This window comes from Sparus aurata, chromosome 7 (genome assembly GCF_900880675.1).
Source record: "Sparus aurata chromosome 7, fSpaAur1.1, whole genome shotgun sequence".
Taxonomy (NCBI): domain Eukaryota; kingdom Metazoa; phylum Chordata; class Actinopteri; order Spariformes; family Sparidae; genus Sparus; species Sparus aurata.
Window position 1 is genome coordinate 34,270,220 of NC_044193.1, and position 18,513 is coordinate 34,288,732.

General features: G+C 42.1%; 2 protein-coding genes and 1 long non-coding RNA gene across 3 annotated transcripts in view; 1 reads left to right on the plus strand and 2 right to left on the minus strand.

The window, feature by feature from the left end:
* The window catches only part of ap4b1 (adaptor related protein complex 4 subunit beta 1), a 33,288-nt gene extending 30,090 nt beyond the window's left edge, over positions 1-3,198 (minus strand). Inside the window, exons 1-2 of the mRNA XM_030422696.1 lie at positions 3,021-3,198; positions 2,714-2,849 (exon numbers count right to left, since the gene is read on the minus strand). Of these exons, the coding sequence (XP_030278556.1) occupies positions 2,714-2,826 (113 nt within the window). The 5' untranslated portion in view covers positions 2,827-2,849; positions 3,021-3,198. The remainder of the gene's footprint in view (positions 1-2,713; positions 2,850-3,020) is intronic.
* Positions 3,199-5,684: 2,486 nt separating this feature from the next.
* Positions 5,685-8,395, plus strand: LOC115585708 (uncharacterized). Its single transcript, XR_003984745.1, has 3 exons — positions 5,685-5,731; positions 5,815-5,870; positions 7,045-8,395. It is a non-coding gene; the product is annotated as an uncharacterized LOC115585708 (long non-coding RNA).
* Positions 8,396-10,151: 1,756 nt separating this feature from the next.
* Positions 10,152-16,146, minus strand: sephs3 (selenophosphate synthetase 3). The gene is made up of 8 exons (XM_030424301.1): positions 15,750-16,146; positions 14,879-14,982; positions 13,842-13,949; positions 13,487-13,641; positions 11,729-11,819; positions 11,520-11,619; positions 11,098-11,310; positions 10,152-10,515 (listed from the first exon to the last, which is right to left on the minus strand). Exons 1-8 carry the CDS (start codon positions 16,024-16,026, stop codon positions 10,265-10,267), a joined length of 1,299 nt encoding a protein of 432 aa, XP_030280161.1. The 5' UTR covers positions 16,027-16,146; the 3' UTR covers positions 10,152-10,264.
* Between the last annotated feature and the right edge of the window lie 2,367 nt (positions 16,147-18,513).

Here is an 18,513-nt window from a genome sequence, read left to right on the forward strand (position 1 = left end):
TCTTTCCTCAGCGTGTTGATGACTAGCAGAGACAGCTCTGGGTTTAAAGTTGCATAGGAACACAGGAAGACATAAACCAGTTTCTTCTGGACTATGTCAACTGTGGCACATGCTTTAACCATCTCACTGAACAGGCCTGAAACATCCACACCCTGGGACATCGCCCTGCGACAGTGAGGTAGGGGAGTGAAATCAAAAATAATTAGTGCAGGAGGGAGAAATTCGATAGGAGCATAAAAATCAGGAGAAAAAAATCAACAGTTCACGGATAAACAAGTCAGGGGTTACGGTGAAAAAGAAAGCAATCCAATTCATTTTGAGTGTGGGTAGTGCATTTAGGCAGCAGCTGTGCATACAGCAGGCAATAAGTTCATGACAGAGTGAACTTTTGGAAAAATGGTACCCGATGACACCAATGTGGTCAATCAGATAAATCTGTGATCAGGTCTGCAGGTTAACAGAAACAGCGCTGTCCAAGCAGAGTTCAGGGAGCAAACAATGATGAGCTGTGTCCTCCCACACCGCTACACAACCCTAGATAATCAAAGCAAAGCCTGATTCGGTCTGAACAAAGCAGACCAGACTCCACTTTTAACCCTCAGGTAGAGCTTTCAGGACCTAAATGTTAACTATGATCTGGGAGTCAAGAACTCTTCAGATGCTTGACTTTAAGGGACTATTTCAGAAAAGAGGAGATGACAGGCCTTCAGATGTAATGAATGCCGCTAGTGGTACAAAACAGAAATTTCTTTGGGTAATTCATAACTGTTAAATGCTGAGTGCATTAACTGTGGCAGTGCTCTGGTGCCATTTTAGATGATACAGTTTGTGTTTACTGTAAAATATCCTGCCTCTTTTATGCACATCTTTTTCACAAGGGTTTGTGTGGAATGGAACGCCCTCCCGCTGCACATCAGACAACCCCCTCACTATCCATTTTTAAAACTCATCTTAAAACCCACTTTTATTCTTTGGCATTCAACACAGCATGAGACTTTGCTCTTGTTTTAGTTGTTTATTGTTTTAACATTGTTATTGTTTTATTGTTTTTATATTGTCTTTTATGTTTTTTATGTTTTACATTCTATTTCTTATTTATGTACAGCACTCCCAGCTGTGGCTGTTTAAAGTGCTTTATAAATGAAGTTGAGTTGAGTTGAGAGTTCAGTCCATATTCCGTGTGGATAAGAATATCTGTGATTTATGGATGTATTATTTTTGTGCTGCCCAATATCAGTATAGGCATCAGCCCAAAAGATCAAAATGCAACTTTATAACATTAACTTCAAATAGCTGCTAGAAAATGAGAACATGAGTCACCAGCTCCATGGCAAACCCCCTATAACCAGGACAGACCGACCATGCAGAGGAAGATCAACACTATCATAATAAGACTAAGATTAACTCTGGTACGATGTCTTACTGGTTACTTTATCCTGCCAGTTGCCTATCCAAAGTAATTGAATAATGATTTATTGTATAACATACCTGAAAATATCAGTCCATGTGTTGTAATGTCTTGCACATGCACTTACTCGCTACTTTATGAGGAACACCTGTACAATCTATTTCAATTTAACACTACAGCCCTGAAGTGCCATTAATTCTTTTAAGAAGTGTATATGTTTATCTTTGTGTTAACATTGTCAGAGTGAGGACTTCTTGGTCTTCTTTGGACTTCAGTGGGTGTGTTTAGGCTCATTATCCTGCTGCAGTATGAATCCTTCTCCACAAACACTGCAGTATCATTCTCTCTCCTGTTCGTCTCCTTACACACACCCTTCTGTTGCTCACACTAATCTATCACTGTGATTCATCAGTAAATGGACTTTTTTCATCATCCACTGTGAAATTCTGCCATTTCTTGGCCCACCTCAAGTGTTTGTCCTTGTTTCCATCCTGAGAAGTGGTTCAGAAACTGCTCCTCGTCCTCTGAGACACTACAACACAGCCTTCTTCTGACGGGACTGACTGGACTCTCTGTGGTTTATTTAGTGCATTCTGTATCTGTGATGAACGCTGCTTCTATATCTCTCAGTGAACTAAGCTGGATGTATTGATGTTCTGATGGTGAGCTCACTGTGGCTCTGCCTGATCGTGCTTTGGAGACGTCTGATCCAGTTTCTGTAAAGTGTTTTAAAGTACCATTCACATCAGAAACCTTTAGCCTAGACATGATGTAACACAAAACAAAGTGACAAAGCCACTGGTTGCTTAGACTGACAGTTTGACTTCTGACACTTTTGCTCACTTTCTGAATCCTCAAACTGTCTGATTATGTTTTGGGTTAATGTGACAATATTAGAGAAGTGCTGTCAGACTTTTGCTCACAATTGAACTAATGCCTCTGTGACAGCCCTGCTAAAAAAAAGGCATAGACCAGCACTAAAACCAGCACCAAAACACAACATATGCTGGTCTTGATGGTTATCAGTCACTAGCAAGACCAGCACATGTTGTGTTTTGGTGCTGGTCTCAGATGTTTTTTTCAGCAGGGAGTGTATCACATGGAAAATAATAGGCCAACTAATTAAAGCCAATTTTATGGCACAACAGCTGTATTGTATGGCATTAGACTGTATATGTGTACCTATTGAGGTGGCCACCGAGTGTAAGATAGAAGAACGGAGGAGAGATCTTTGTCTTTTGTCCGTGTGGCTGATGGCTGAGCAGGAGAGCAGTCTGTCTGCTCTGCTGTGCGTGTGTATCCTACCTGATGACTTTGAGGATGGTGTTTCTGTAGCGCAGATGGTCAGACTGGACGTTGGGGTTGGAAAGAGCTCTCCTCAGCTCCCTCACCGTATCCTCACTGCCCAGATACGGCATGACGGCCGCTGCCGACCCGCACACTGACACAGCAGAAATAAAACACAACATGGGTTCTCAGATTAAAGCGTTTACACGTGAAATTAAACATTAGCTTATTCACAGAAAGTGACTATAGGGTCTAGGGACGTTCGCCTGATAAATACATTCATACGGTGTAGTACAAAATGATAACAGACCAGAAGAGTACAAACCTTTATTCACTGACACAACTAGTTCTAAACCAATTAGTCTAACATGTCACTTGCTACATTCTCAACATACTTCTGTTAATATCAAAACATTACCGGTTACACTTGAAATGGGGAACAATATTTTGCTGACACGATTGTTTACACCGCGTACACTTCCGCATTTCTTCTTCTGCTTTTAGTTTCTCTACTTAATCATATGCTGCCACCTGCTGGTTGGGGTGGGGACAACCATACGTTGCCGCGATACATCAGCGCGTCCGCCATAGTGGATGTGGCAGGTCTGCCCTGTAAACAAATACTAGAAGTGGAAGAGAAAACTGTGGGTTTTCTGTGTGAAAACACTAACGTTTACATTGAACTGATTTTGATTAATCGTTTTGATGCTAAGTGATTTCTCTTTATTTAAGTACTAATAATGACAATCATTGAGACAAAAAAGAGCAAAGTCTGCAAATCATAATAAGACACTGCAACTGGCAGTGAGTCTGCTTTATTTTCTTTTAGCTGTTAAGTGACATACTCCAGTAGACAATGGCCTGTAGTAACACTGGTATGGTCCTTTAAACATGCTGACACTTATATCTGTTACTACATTTTTTATGTGGCAGCCTTTTTATGTCCATTAAATTTCCCTCCATGCAAATAAGTAAGTAATCTTGAATTTTAGCACAAAGTCCTCATTTGATATTGATCAAACAAAATGTAGACCACTGACTTTCATTATAGATTGTGCATATTAATTTATTTATTTATTTACCATAAAATATTATTGTATACACTAGGGACCATTTTGTTGTTTTTAATTAAAGAACTACAAGGCATTGCATTAAAGTTAAGTAGGACACAATCACTGCGCGCCATCTAGGACAAAGGACACAGGTGTAGGTGATGACGGGGACGCCAAGGAACAATTGTTTTCAACTGCTTACACACATGAATGCTTGAACGCTTGAAGCTAGATCGAAAGTAATAGAAAGAAAGTCCAAGTTGTTTGTTTTATTAAAACAAAGGTTGTTTATTTGACTTTGAAACACCTTTGAATCCACATGCATTGTTTAGGTGCATGCATCAATATTTGTATTAAGTTTCCGTTTAGCATAACACTCCTTACAAACATTCATCGATGGTTGAAACAAATCTGTCCTAGGGTGTCCCTTGGGCTTGAATAGAGGATTGAAAGCCTTGACAATAAAATAAGTGTAGAATTTTACACTTCATTGCTAAAATAAAAAAAAAATGGCAAGTGGCAGTTTCTTATTTTAAAGTATTTATTGTCATATGCACAGTAAAGAAACATGTTCCTCTGTACAATGGAATTCTTCCTCTGCTGTCCACAGCATGCCAACAATGTAATAAAGAAATATATACAACCAAAATAAATATACAAAGTAAAGCACTTTTACACGACACATGTGATAAATAAGAAAAAGCAGCAGCAATAATAATAATGATGATGATGATAACTGATAATATAACAGTGCAAATCTGAAATCTACAATGATGTCATAATTAGTACTGACATAAATATAATTAGTTAAATGTAAACATTAATGCTTTTATTTGAGAGAACCCACAGTTTTCACATCTACTTGTATTTGCTCACAGGGCAGACCTGCCACATCCAATATGGCGGCAACGTCGATAAACAGTCCAGTGAGTTACTGCGGCGTCTACATATATACACTGCCTGGCCAAAAAAAAAGTCGCCACCAAAAAAAAAGGTCACACACTAATATTTTGTTGGACCGCCTTTAGTTGGCTTTGATTAGGGCACGCATTCGCTGTGGCATTGTTTCGATAAGCTAATGCATTTTATTTATTTCAGTCCAGTCTTGGTTTTCCACCAAGATCTTGTATTGATGATGGGAGAGTAAGACCACTGTGCAAAGCCTTTTCCAGCACATCCCAAAGATTCTCAGTGGGGATCAGGTCTGGACTCTGTGATGGCCAATCCATGCGTGAAAATGATGTCTCATGCTCCCTGAACCACTCTTCATTCTCACAATTTGAGCCAGACGAATCGTGGCATTGTCATCTTGGAATATGCCCGTGCCTTCAGGGAAGAAGAAATGCATGATGGAATAACCTGGTCATTCAGTATATTCAGGTAGTCAGCTGACCTCATTCTTTTGGCACATAATGTTGCTGAACCCAGGCCTGACCAACTGCAGCAACCCCAGAACACAGCACTGCCCCCACAGGCTTGTACAGTAGGCACTATGCATGATGGGTGTATCACTTCATCTGCCTCTCTTCTTACCCTGATGTGCCCATCACTCTTGAACAGCGTCAGTCTGGACTCATCAGACCACATGACCACTTCCATTGCTCCGGAGTCTAATCTTTATGCTCCCTAGCAAATTAAAGCCTTTTTTTCCTCGATTAGTGTAGGTGCGATATGAGTAACTAAGTATTTCATGGTAATTTCAGTTCATGGTTGAGTACATTTTGGATTTGATATTAGTTTCATGATTTAATTGCATTTAAGAATGTTAATTTAAGTTATGATTATTATTTTATTAATATTTGCCCTATGATTGTTGCAGATGTAGCAGCAGAGTGCTTTTGTATCTGGTCATTAATTGAGAGCCAATGGTAGCCACCCATTGTAGGCGGAACGGAGTATAAATGCGGCAGCTCTTCCCGGTGCTTTCTCTTTGCGCTCCTGTCTGACGCGTCACTTCCGGTCCGGAAGTTTTGGCTCTCGGCAGGTAGGATTGTACGCTGCTCGTCCTTACCACGTTGCCAGTTGTTGACCCTTTTGTTCTTATAGCACATGTATGTTTTGCTGCAGAGCGGCTGAGCTGACGTGCCCTGCTTGGTGTGCGCTGGTCCCGTTGGGTTGCGGTGGTAAGTGTCCTCTCTGTCTGCATGGTCTTGGTCGATACATTTTTACGCTAACGTTAGCATGGTTGCAGGTAAATGCTGGTAGCCGCATGTGTGTCTCTCTCTCACCGCCGTGTGTGTGTATCCGATCCGGTGTGACAGTTTAACTGGCGTTTATTTTAACTGGCGAGGGTCCCTGATGTGCTGGAGGAGTGGTTTGAGAATCCCGTCTGGAGAGGGGTCCTCGGCCATGTCCGCTAACCGGGAAAAACACACCGATCGCCCTGCTCATCGATCCAAGTCATGTATTCGTTTTGACGTGGCTTAAACACTTCTATTCCACACGGAGATGCCGAGTTCTGCGAACTCCAGACCACTGTTAAGCGAGCGCTACAGAGCACACAGTGACAGTGTAGGTGACTGTGACGATGCCTGTCCGAAAAAACGCAACTGTCTATAAATCGTCCAAAAGTGCGTGTTGTCGGTTTCATATCTTTGTCGTGAATAGCTGTACTCACAAACAACTCATGGGTGGAACAGTATGAGGCGTTTGTTCCCGCCGAGCGGCTCGAGAGCAGCGTGGAGACGCTGTTAGCTGTTGGCTGTGGGGCTGAGTGCGCAGCGTCCAGGTTAACTTGTGACACCGGTTACCATCGAGTATTTCTTTCATTCCGCGCTGCGTTCAAATGGTTGCTGAATGAAAGCCACCATTCCCAGCCGCATACATAGTTATTAAGCCGTAGTCAAGTCGCAGTTCTGGCATAGAAAAACACAAACAACCATGACATAACCATGAGCAGCAAGGCGACAAACGGGAGTACACTAATATGCAGATCAGTACATATCCCCAGGGGGCCAAGGCACTTAGGCCACTGTCACATAATTGTGTGGAGTGGCACAACTAAATAACAGAGACGCTGAGACGTCTAGTTTCATTTTGACACCTTAACTTGGTTTTTGTTTTTCTTTACCCCACCTGTCTTGACTTTTGATATCCTTTTGGTTAATTTGATTTAATTAACTAGTGTGACTCATTTGTTTAGGGCAGGTGGTGTTCACTTTTGTTTTCATACCATTTGTGCCATTTGCTTTCTTTTATTCTGGGCAATAGATATTTTGTTTGACTATAATTTGCCAAGTTTCCATTTTATACTAGTTTTGTTTCACTGACTATTCTCGTTGTTCCTTTTCTTTGCAGAGGCCGGTGGTGGTGCTGGTGACCAGGGTGGTGGTGTCCCTTCCTTCCCTGTGTGCTGTGCTTCCCTGGGATTTTTGGTTATTCACAAAGTGTGTGTGTGTGAGTGTCACGTGCCCGGGTGATTTACGATATTTAGTTTGGACCCCTTCCCTCACTAGTTTCTCCACACCAACGAGCCTCGGGCTGAATAGTCTTTTTTTTTTAATTTTTTTTTTTACATTTGCATTTGTGAGGGCTCTGCATTGTTTTAATATTTAACAATAAAAATGTATTTGACTGAACCACGTCTCATGCCAAGTACTCGATGAGTAACCTTACTTGCGTGTCCTGAGATCAATTGACGGAGTTAAATCTTTGGGTGAAAGTCCCAAGGTGGCGTTGTTGCAGTCCTACTACCCTTTGAACACAGGCTATTCAATATTACTGTCTTGTGTCCTCCCTACGCTCGCCACAAAACAGACGAATGTTATTTTGTAATGTTTATTTCTGTGGCGGATAAAAACAAGAGCCTGCAGCTTTAAGGAGGTAGCCATGCGGTTGTGAGGCATGGTGTTCTTTTTTAGGAGCTAAGCTGTGTTGAGGACGGGATGGCCGGAGGAGCTCACGGTTTTTCTGACCGTGGTCGGCGAGTGTAGGAAACAAGTTTGGATCGTGTGGAATATGCATGTCTTTTCTTTTTGCATTTTTGTCGAATAAATATAAACACTTTTTGAAGAGCACGCGTCAGCCACAAGTTCCTGCGGAGTCAGGTTTAATTGGCCTCACTGATTAGTGGTTTTAAGGCTACACAGCTGTTCAGTCCCAATCCCTTGTTCCCCTGTGTGTGGAAATGCTCTTACTTTCACTATTAAACATAGCCCTGTTCTACTGTTTTTCTACGATTCAGGATTTTTTTCCAACCACAATTCTACCTCGGAGTTCCTCACTATCCTTCCAGTTTTTAATGTGTTGGACAGTTCTTATCCCAATTTTAGTCATTTCTGCAATCTCCTTAGATGTTTTCTCTGCTTGATGCATGCCAATGATTTGACCCTTCTCAAACAAACTAACATCTTTTCCACGACCACGGGATGTGTCTTTCGACATTGTTGTTTAGTGACAGTATTCCCTTCTTTATGAACATGTATGCACTATGGGTTATGGAAATCTTTAAGTGTTATGAGTGGGTTGCTATACTTTTAAGTGTGGAAATATTCATTTAAATGCACTGAGTTAGCTAGTTAGCCTATGCTGAAATAACTTGCTATTCTTTTGTAGTGTGCTGTGTGAGCTGCCATACTGAGCCAACTGTATGACTGACCCAGTACATAATCTGTTCCTGTACAGATAATAAACTGCAGCATAAACGACACACTAGCCTCTTGTTAGTCATTCTTCACACAACGCAGAGTCGAAACGTTGTTTGAACCACAGTGAACTGTAGCCGACCACGCTCAGCATGGGTTCATGAGTTAGTTGTCAAACATATCAAGTGATGGTCCTGGCACCAGGGATTCTCTCCAGATCTTTTTTCTTTTTAAGTACAATACCTCAGCCCAGGAGGCTACACTTTCACCCATGTCCATTTGTCGGTTGGTTTCTCAGCAGAATTACACAAAAACGACTTGATTTCCATCAAACGTTGATGAAGGGCGGCTCTGAGCCTGTAATAGATCCCGGTGTGGATCTGCATAAAGAAACGATTCAGGATTTTTGTCACTTTCTTTAATATTGTGAGCTAAGGTCCATGAGGGGCAGTTCTCAGAGAATTATGCATAGGCCCTGATAAAGACTTTGCAGACTCATGCAGGTGGTTGGTATCCATGAGTGAGTACAAAAGGGGACTGTTGGACCATGGCAAAGGTAGTGAGTGCCATTCTAGTTTACCCTCTATTTAAATGGCATGTGGGAGGGTGAAAACCTTTCTTACTAGAGACCCTTTTCCTGACATACTGGTATGTCATAGCAGAACAAAACAGTTGGAATCATTGACATTCCAGGTAACAATTTACAGAACTGTTCATAAATGTTGTCCTAAATAAATAAATGGAATGAAACACTAATGCCTGCTCCATTCACTGACCATGTCCCAGCTCTAGGGCCAAGATATGGTGCACGCTTCCCCACTGGCATGTCAGATTTCTTTTAATCACATTATTTTTCTAAGCTCCAACATCCATTTTAAGTTTGTCCAGACTAATCTCACATAACACCAAAACAGTTTGTCAGTGTGAGTTGATGTTTTTATTGATTGTGAAAAACAGGAGATATACAAACGCTGACAGCTTATGACCTCCAGTCTCAAGTCCGACACTAATCCAAAGGCAAACATCCACTCTACCTGGCCCTGTTGGCTGGGGTTTAAAAGGCAGAGCTTCATAAAAGGAAAAGTGGGAGGGACTTGGTGCTGGACAGCCAATCAGCTGACACAGAAGGACATTCTGATCGCTACCCAGACTGTCCAAAGGAAGCTGCTCAAGCCTTCCTAAGAGCCGTGTGGGCAGAGCCAGGTGCCAGTATGAACCATTTCTTTTTCACATGAAACATTCACCAACATGAAACATTAGAATCCTCCACTTCCAAAATAAAAAGTCAACCAAAACCTCTGTTCCACCTCCCCACAGCAAAGCACCCCAGTTAAATTAGAATAGTCAAACACACACATTTACACTCAATGGTTTTTTGCCGGCAAGAATGATTTGGAATATTTTCTGTCCTAAGAATTTTAAGTATTTTTTTTTTTTTCCATAAACCTTTTTTGCATTCAGATGAATTATACATAGTCACTTGTCATGTGGATTAAGAAGGGGCATGCTACACTGAATTCAAATTTGATTCCAAAAAAGTGAAAGCTAGGCCTCATTTCAGCAGCTTTCCCCTCTGCTTTTTCCAAAAATGGATAAAGATGCTGACCATTCCCCTCATTCACTGGAAAAGATGATGGTGGTTTTAATAGGAGTGCTCTTAGCATTTTAACTGAAAAGGGCGATGGGATGGACAGAAACACATGCACACGTGCGCTCTTACGCACACATGCGCTCTCGCACACATGCGCTCTCACACACACATGCGCTCTCGCACACATGCGCTCTCACACACACACACACGTGCGCTCTTACGCACACATGCGCTCTCACACACACACACACACACACACACACACACACACACACACACACACACACACACACACACACACACACACACACACACACACACAGTGTCAGAGGGGCGGCAGTGCCTATGACAAATTGGGGCTCGGAGCAGGGCTGTTGGAGCTGTTGTCCTGATTTGCAGCCTGACTTCCTCGTGGCGGAACCTCTATAATACGGGGCTTGTCAATGATGCGAGCATGGCGGTCGCCTTTCTCTACAATTCCAATTATCCATGCTCCGCCCGCTGCCCCCTGACCTCCAGCTCCAGAGCTCTGGCTCTTCATCTCTGAGCAAAACTTAGCTGCCTGCTCTCTGGGCAGACACACCAGTAGCCCACCTGAAGGAAAGGAGAGGACAAGGGTTTAAGGTCAACACTGTGGTTATAATAGTAAATGCTTTCAAACTATCAAATACTAATTTCACCAAATCATGGCCAAATACCAGAGCTGCACAAATACGATTTTGATGAAACTGCAATATGGCCAAGGTCAACATTCAAATCACAGAAGCTGCATTTCTTTTGACAAAAGGTAAAATGTGACAAACAGCATTAAAATCAAGTACTCTAGTGCTGCAGAGATGACCTCATCTACAAATCTGGTTCTACAGATGTGTTTGCTTGTTACAGAGCACAACAAACATATCATCTTGATTTTTTAAGTCATCTTTTAGGGGCTTGGAGCCATTATTTGATAGGGCAGCCAGCAGAGACAGGCAAGAAAAGTAGGCAGAGAGAAGAAGTCATGCAGCAAAAGCTTTATCTGTAGAGCGCTGTGCAGGTTCACTGCTGATGCAAACATTTCCTAGTGCTGCAGCTTTACATTAAAAGCATTTAACACATAGCCCTATCCAATACATAGTACTGTGTTTACTCAAAGATATATAGACAACACTTCTGTGTGTTCATCTGTTTTCATACCAGAAGTCTCTGCTGATGTGCCCTGAATCAAGTTGAACAGATTTCCACAGGCTTTACTGATGGCAGCCATCTTGGCTATGATTGGTAGGTTGTGGATGACGAATGCCACCTCATTTCGTTGCTGTGCTGCCAGGTTGTTGGCATGACCTAGCAACCCGAAACCTGTCACATCTGTTGCAGCGTGGGCCTGGAACTTGTGCATTAGCCCTGCCGCTGGGGACAAAACATCAACATGAATGAGTCCCAAAGGACAAACTTTGTATCATAACTTTAAAAAGTGACAGAAAGCTAAAATGTAGAGCCAGGCTAAATGGGTGTTCAGTCAATCATTTAAAATCTGTTATAAAGTAAACAGTAAAGGCATTTCCTTGATCAGTGATGACTGCCGAATTTCAGGACATGAGGAACAAAATGTATAGTACCTGTCCGGTTTAGCGTTGCCATGGAGAACATGGCTTCCTGATAGGCCTCTTTAACTTCCTCTTTGGTGACAACAAGCTTGATCTTGTTCCACCTCTCAGGCTGGTAGGATATAAACACAGAGACAGGGAGGTGCATATAATGGCGGAGGGTGAGAAGTGGGAGCACAGACACTGCAAATTTTGCTCATATGAGCAGTCGAGTGTCTCACCTGATCGAGCCATTGGTGAGCATTCACAGCCACCTGTGTTCCCAGAGGTTTAGTCAGAACCAACACATCGCCTGGCACAGCACCATCCGGCCTGGAATAAAAAAGAAAAACACACACACTTATGACTAGCAGGCAGTGTTGCTCAGGAAATTGCTCAGCCTGGTGCCATTATCATCGTTGCAGGAGACTTCAACCACTGCAATCTACAAACTGTGCTATCAAGGTCTTACCAGCCTGTGAATATCCCCAACCCTTTTCCTTAAGGGACACCTTTATATCATTGAGTAAACTAAGTGACCCCCCAAACTAAGTGACATATTTGTTGGATGCTGAAACAAAGTTAATGTTAAGAAATTGACAAAGAGAAAATTTCATCCTTAAAACAAAACAGTTGACAGTATTGACATGCACATTTGCAAACAGAAACAGAACACCAAGGCCAAAACACATTGTGTTCAAAGTAGCTAGTCCTGATGTATCCTGGCATCCTGGCTTTATTCTGATGTTCTGTGTATGTGAGGGCTGCATTTTAAGATTATTTTTAATATCAATGAATCTTCCAATTGTAAGTGTTATAATTTCCCAGAGCCCAATTTTCAACTGAAATTAAAACTACATTAAGCATGGTAGGTGCACAATAAAGCATATTTTAAATACTTCATCGCAAAATAACATTAAAGAAAGAAGAAGGAAGTAGGGATGTCCCACACTGATCTGCAGGATCGGGATCGGGCCGATATGGGCATTTTCCCACTGTTGGTGATCAGCAATTTTGAACGTGGACCCAACTTCGATCTTTTTTTTACGTCAGAGAGCACAGACGCGCGTGTAGCGTTACTCTGGTAAACTTGTGGATAAAATGTCTGCAGTGTGGAAATAACTTAAATTCGAAAGCTGTCCAGCAGCAACATGTAACATGAAATACGACTGCTGCGCGAGGGGGAAACAAAAGAGCTGCATTTAATACTAATCATTTGATATGATACAATATTACAGAGAAGGTAATTAAATAAATCACTCTGGATAACCAGCCCATCTCCGTGGGAGAGGATCAGTGTTTTCTTCGTCATCTGGACTTTTTGAATCCCCGGTATGCCCTACCATCTCAGCATTACATTACATGGATTCTACTTTCAAGTTACAGTGTGCCAGTATGCGCACTAGTTTGGTGGGTCTCATACAGCAGAGCATGTAAAACAGGCAACTGAAGAGATGCCGAACGCGTGTGAAATAGACAAGCAACAGGTCGATGTCATTTAACGTGACAACGTAAGGAATATGAAAAAAAACAACGGATGATACGGAGTTACGAAGCGTGGGCTGCGTCTCACAAATACTTCTGCTGGCTGTGCATGAGGGTCTGCTGTCACAGCGCAGTGTAACAGACTCACCTGGTAACACAAGGAAGGTGGTAGGCCAATGTTGCAATAGCATATGCAGAATAAGAAAGAGTCTTATGAAAGTATAGACTTTGTTTCAACCAAAATAAAAAAACCTGTTAAGGAACAGCTTGGATGCAGGTACTTTTTTTCTTAATGCAGCTGTATTATCCAGGAAGATATTATGTAAGGCTAAGTATCGGATCGAGACTCTGCATCGGCATTCACTAAATATTAAAGGATTCGGATCGGGATCAGGGTAAAAAAACCTGATCGGGACATCCCTAGAAGGAAGTACATAGAGATGTTATCTAATGCCAAATGATTATATCCACTTATAAAAGATGCAGGACCTCAGCAACAGTTTTAACTGACTCACATGATAAACTCATTAGGCTGACAGACGACTGATGCTACTCCTCCTACAATGATCCAGGGGTTGATCACTGTCTGGCCTCCCGTTACAGAAGTCCCTCCCTCCTCTGCTGCGTCACGAAAACCCTGAATCATCAGCGGCATCACCCGCTCACGATCCTGTGTTGTACATGCACACAGAGATGATACTGAATCATGAAAGAAGACTCTAGTTCACCTTAGAGAAATGGGACAGATACTACATGTGTAAAATCCCCCAGTCAAAGCTCTGTTAAAAAATATACTTCACTCATACGCACAAAAGAGATATCAATAAATAAAAGCATAGTCAAGACCTTGGTATCTACCTACAAACACACCTTGTCATTCATCTTCTGGCTGACACTCAGCAGCATCAACATGTTGTCACACTCGGTGATCCCCATGGCATAGAGGTCACTGAGGACATTAGCACACGCTATCCTACCCTGAGAGAAAGACAGAGAGCAAAAACTAGTCAAAACAAGCAAACACATTTAAAAATTGTTATCACTTCTTTAAAATAATTATGTTTGAGAGACGGTCTGGAGCAATATGTGCTCTGTGTAATATCCTGAGTCGTAAAGCTCTTGTCCGTTATTTTCCTTGCATTGTCCAAGATACTTTCCCACATGTCCTGGTATCACTATACCCAGTTCCCTCTCCCAGGTCTCGCCCAGTGCCAGAGATCTAACATTCGACCATTCTTTCAAACTGTCATCGAAGGCACTAATGGAAGCATCACCTTCAGCAAGAAGCATTTGTTGCTCTATTTGTGTGACATTCATATAAGTTGGCAATGACATGTCTTTTGCAAGTCTCTAATCAGCAAATAAGGAAAAGATCCATTCTTGATAGGCCATATTTCACATCCTTTTTTAGTTGGAATCTTCTAATATCTTGGAGGTCAGTCCACGCACGGCACTTTGTAATTACAACACAGACATCGCAATAAATTAGTTAACATCACTGATACTGATAGTAGCATAAATGTGAATATTGGCCACAATAATCAGCCAGGGACGATAATCAGTTCATATGGCTGACTAATGCTCTTTTTAAAAATGTTACGATGTTGTGTTGCCCTACACCTGCTGAGCCTGCTCACGGCAATCAATAAACAGTAAGTTGTTCATTTTAAGAGACCTGTCTTATTTCTCTTTTGAATGACTACTATTACTCTTACATAACTTCTAACTTTTTACTCACTTTTTGGGCAGAATATCTGCTGATTAAAGTAATTGTTAGAGGTGGCCCAAGTCACCATAAATATTTGTGTGTTCCAACAGCTTACTTCCTGGACACTTCACGTTGCGCATTGGCAGGGTGCACGTGCATGTTAGTGACTCATAAAGGGAAACACCTGCCAGTAACTCACCATCATGTACGGATCCTCTACCAGAGGGTAGAAGAAGTCTGTGGTCTGGACCAGTGAGAGTCCTCCATGCCTCAGAGGAATAACACAGCAGTCCATCCCGACACCTGGAAACACACCACAGCGAGGGGGCAAAGTTGCGGTATGTCTCAATGCAATACGATGAATATAGCATTACAATAAATAAGAGTTGTGTAAAGTGTTCAGGGTTTTTTTAAAGTGAGAATACTACTTTCGTGGTGTGTGTGCGCGCTTGTGGCGGCGGTGTTTAATAAAGGCAGAGAGGCTTACAGGAAATGTTACATGGGATTGCATTACAATGTATGAACAGTACAGGCTTTCTATGTCTGTGGTCACTCTCTGTAACTACACGTGCTGTAGGTGGCTACACCTCTAAAGACAGTAAACTAAGTTAGTTAGCAATGTAAAGTGCTATTGCAGCAGGATTGCTCAGGATTGCCAAACTCCTTTGCTAGAAGAAATTTGATACCAAGAGCATGAACTTTGCACCTAAAGCATCACAGACATTTGCGCTGAGTCATCTACCGCCTGGGAATTTGACAAACTGGTGTGCTCTTCTTGAACACTCTTAGCTAGCTCCTATCTATAACACACTTACTATGTGACTCGGTGATAATGTGTACTTAAAACTCGCTATAGCCAAGTGGGTTATGTAACAAATCCAAAGGTTGATGATAACTAAATACAAACTGTTTTAATTCGCACATAGCTGTCCATCTGTCAAATGAGCTGCCAAATGACTTATCACAAGCTAGCATCGTTAGCAAGAGTTACGCTAGCTAACTGACGTTGATGATAAGGGTTTCTGACAAGATGTATGGCTAACTATGCTAATTGTGAATTCGTTCCTTACCGAGTCGGGGTCCGGGCAACTGTTGGCTGAAGTCCGATACTTGGTCTCCGGCCTTTCCTGACCCATCGGCCCGGTCCGCCTCCAGTCCCGCCAGGAGTTTGAGCAGAGCCTCCTGCGGGACCTTGCAGCCTCATCCCTTCAGGTCCGAAAAGGCTGTGAGACGGAACCCGCGCTCCAGGCCGTGCTCCTCGGGTTTGAAAGGCTTGTATCCGGGGGGGAAACACCCCTCGGTTCCTACAACCTCTGCCGAGGGAGGAGGGGAAGTTGAGCCCGACATACCTGGCTAAGGACGTCTGCAGCTACACAAAGCCAGTCGCGCACTCCGGTAAATAGAGACGCGAGGATGAATGGAGCGTGTGTCTGCCGAACGCCTCTTGGAATAAGACCCTAGCGTAAAGTTAGCCATAATAAGACATACAACTTCCTGTCGGAACCTTCGGCGTAAAACATGTCTATGCAAGATTGAGAGTATTAAATACATATATATACCAGATAACTTGGACATAGGACTTGGATAACTACAATATTAGAAAAAAATAATAGTTTAAACCCATAACGAAGTTATCAGTGATATAGGAGAAAGCGTCTTATTTTGAAGGCGGGTTTGAGGACTTTCAGTCCCGGTCCGTGCTTCCGCTCGACGCAGCACCGGCAGTTTGGAAAGCGTTCTCACATGCCCTCGCTGTCAGGTGTCTTTTTTTGTCGAGGTTTTTTTTTACTTTGAAAACATGAAACACATTGTAACACCCTCCCTGCCAAGTAATACATGTTGCCGTTTGAGAAAAGAAGTTTGAGAAAATAAAAAGGTCAACAATTATGATTTTCCCCCGAATCGTACAAAATGGTTTCTTCCTAGTTGGAGCGAGAAAGAAAGCTAACTGAATAGAGGTTTGATCTATCAACCTAGACAAAGTCAGATCAGTAAACAATTCCTATACACAAAATTGTTGATAAAACCTGTAATTCTTTCATGCTGGACTTTGAAACAACTGTACAAGTGACAAAGATCTCCCTGAGATCACTTTCCAGCCATGAGAACTGTTACTGCACGGAGACAGTAAAAGAGAGATTCCAAACACTGGAAGACTTTCAGGGTGCTTTCCTGGAGTCTTTTCTAATGTTAGGATTTATTATTTTACCTGTCTGGTTTATGTGCCTGACCACTGTGACCTAATTGCTATGCACTAGCAAACTGTGTTACTGAAGTGCCTGAATACTGTGAATTAATTACTGCGCACTAATAAACTGTGCTATTAAAGAAGTGTACTTATCCTGTTGATCAAACAAGCATTAGCCCCATGTTATGATGGGTTAATACATTTGAAAGGAAAGCCAGGATAAGACAAAGAACAGAGAGTGCCTTTAGTAAGAAGAGGCCAAGGTCACATGAGACTGTCAGATGATGAACATGTCACACAAATGTTTTGCCTGCACGCACAATGATGCCCTTGGAAAATAATAAGTGACAATTAAAAGCACGAGGTACAGCCAAAGGTTGAAGCAGCTGACAATAGAGTGATGAGGAAAGTAAGACAGTAGAGGGACGTTCTCTCAACAGGGAGATGTCTCCCAGGATTGGAAGGATCGTGATAGGACCAGCCGGGCACCAACAAGAGAGAGCTCAGTCTGAACCACAGCTCCACCCCACCTTGTTTGCCAATGAGAAAATACACACTTTTTGCTGCCAATAACTATGTGAAGTTTTGTAATGTAAAATCTTGATCTTTTTCTGGGCGATTAGTTGCAGTTAACAGCTTGCTGCCTGTGATTTTTCAAACAGAGAAAGTCCTTGATAGATCAAGCTTTGCTTAATGATACAATTGTAAATAAGTGGTAAAAAGTACATCGTAGTTTGTCTTTTTTCAAATAAACGAATATGCCGACGCTAACTGACGTTCAGTTGACATTCTGATGGAAAATAATGAATAGCTTCTATGCACTTTGCAGCAAACAGTTGCTGGTCTTCTCTGTCAGATTAGTCATCGGAGTGCTACATACTTTCAGAGCCTTATCGAATGGCTTGCCCTCTGAAATGTTTGACAGCCACTTTTTGTGAATGCTTAAAAGAGGTGGGGAATGGCACCCTCATTCTGAATCTGCCTCTCTTCCATTCTGAATGTGTCCCTGATTCACTGATGAACCTCATCCCATTAGAGTGCCAGCCAGAAACTCTGGTCTGTTTAGGCCCCAACTTGTTTTCTTTGCTGGCCCACATCATTCTAGTGAGGAAACAGTGTTTATTCCAAAACCTGAAGCCCCGATACAACTTCAGTTTGACATTTTATTTCCCTGAGGCTTGCAGGAGCACATTTCAGTTTGATTATCCCTGAAGAGGAATTTGTTTATTGGTTTATTGTCCAAGTTGCTGACTTTGGGCATCATCTCTAGATTTACATGTTTTTTGTTGATATATATATGGAGGTGGGCTGGCTTGTAACCGTTTTACTGCCAGTACCACCACATAGGTTTATGAGAAAAATGAAATTCAAACTATGGCAAAGAAACGATATACCTCGAATAAATGAGCATAAACAGTCACTAATGAAACAAAGGGACCATGCCCTCAAGAATAAAGCGGTTCATGAGAGGTGTTTATTTACCACACTGAGAAATAAGGTTGTTAAAGAGCTCAGAAAGGCACAAGCAACATTTGTCATTGATGCTTATCATAAAGCAAAGGGTAGTACCAAAGAAATCAATAAATAACATGAGGGAAGTGTGACCCATGGTTCCAGTAAAGTGGCAACAGAATTTAATTCTTATT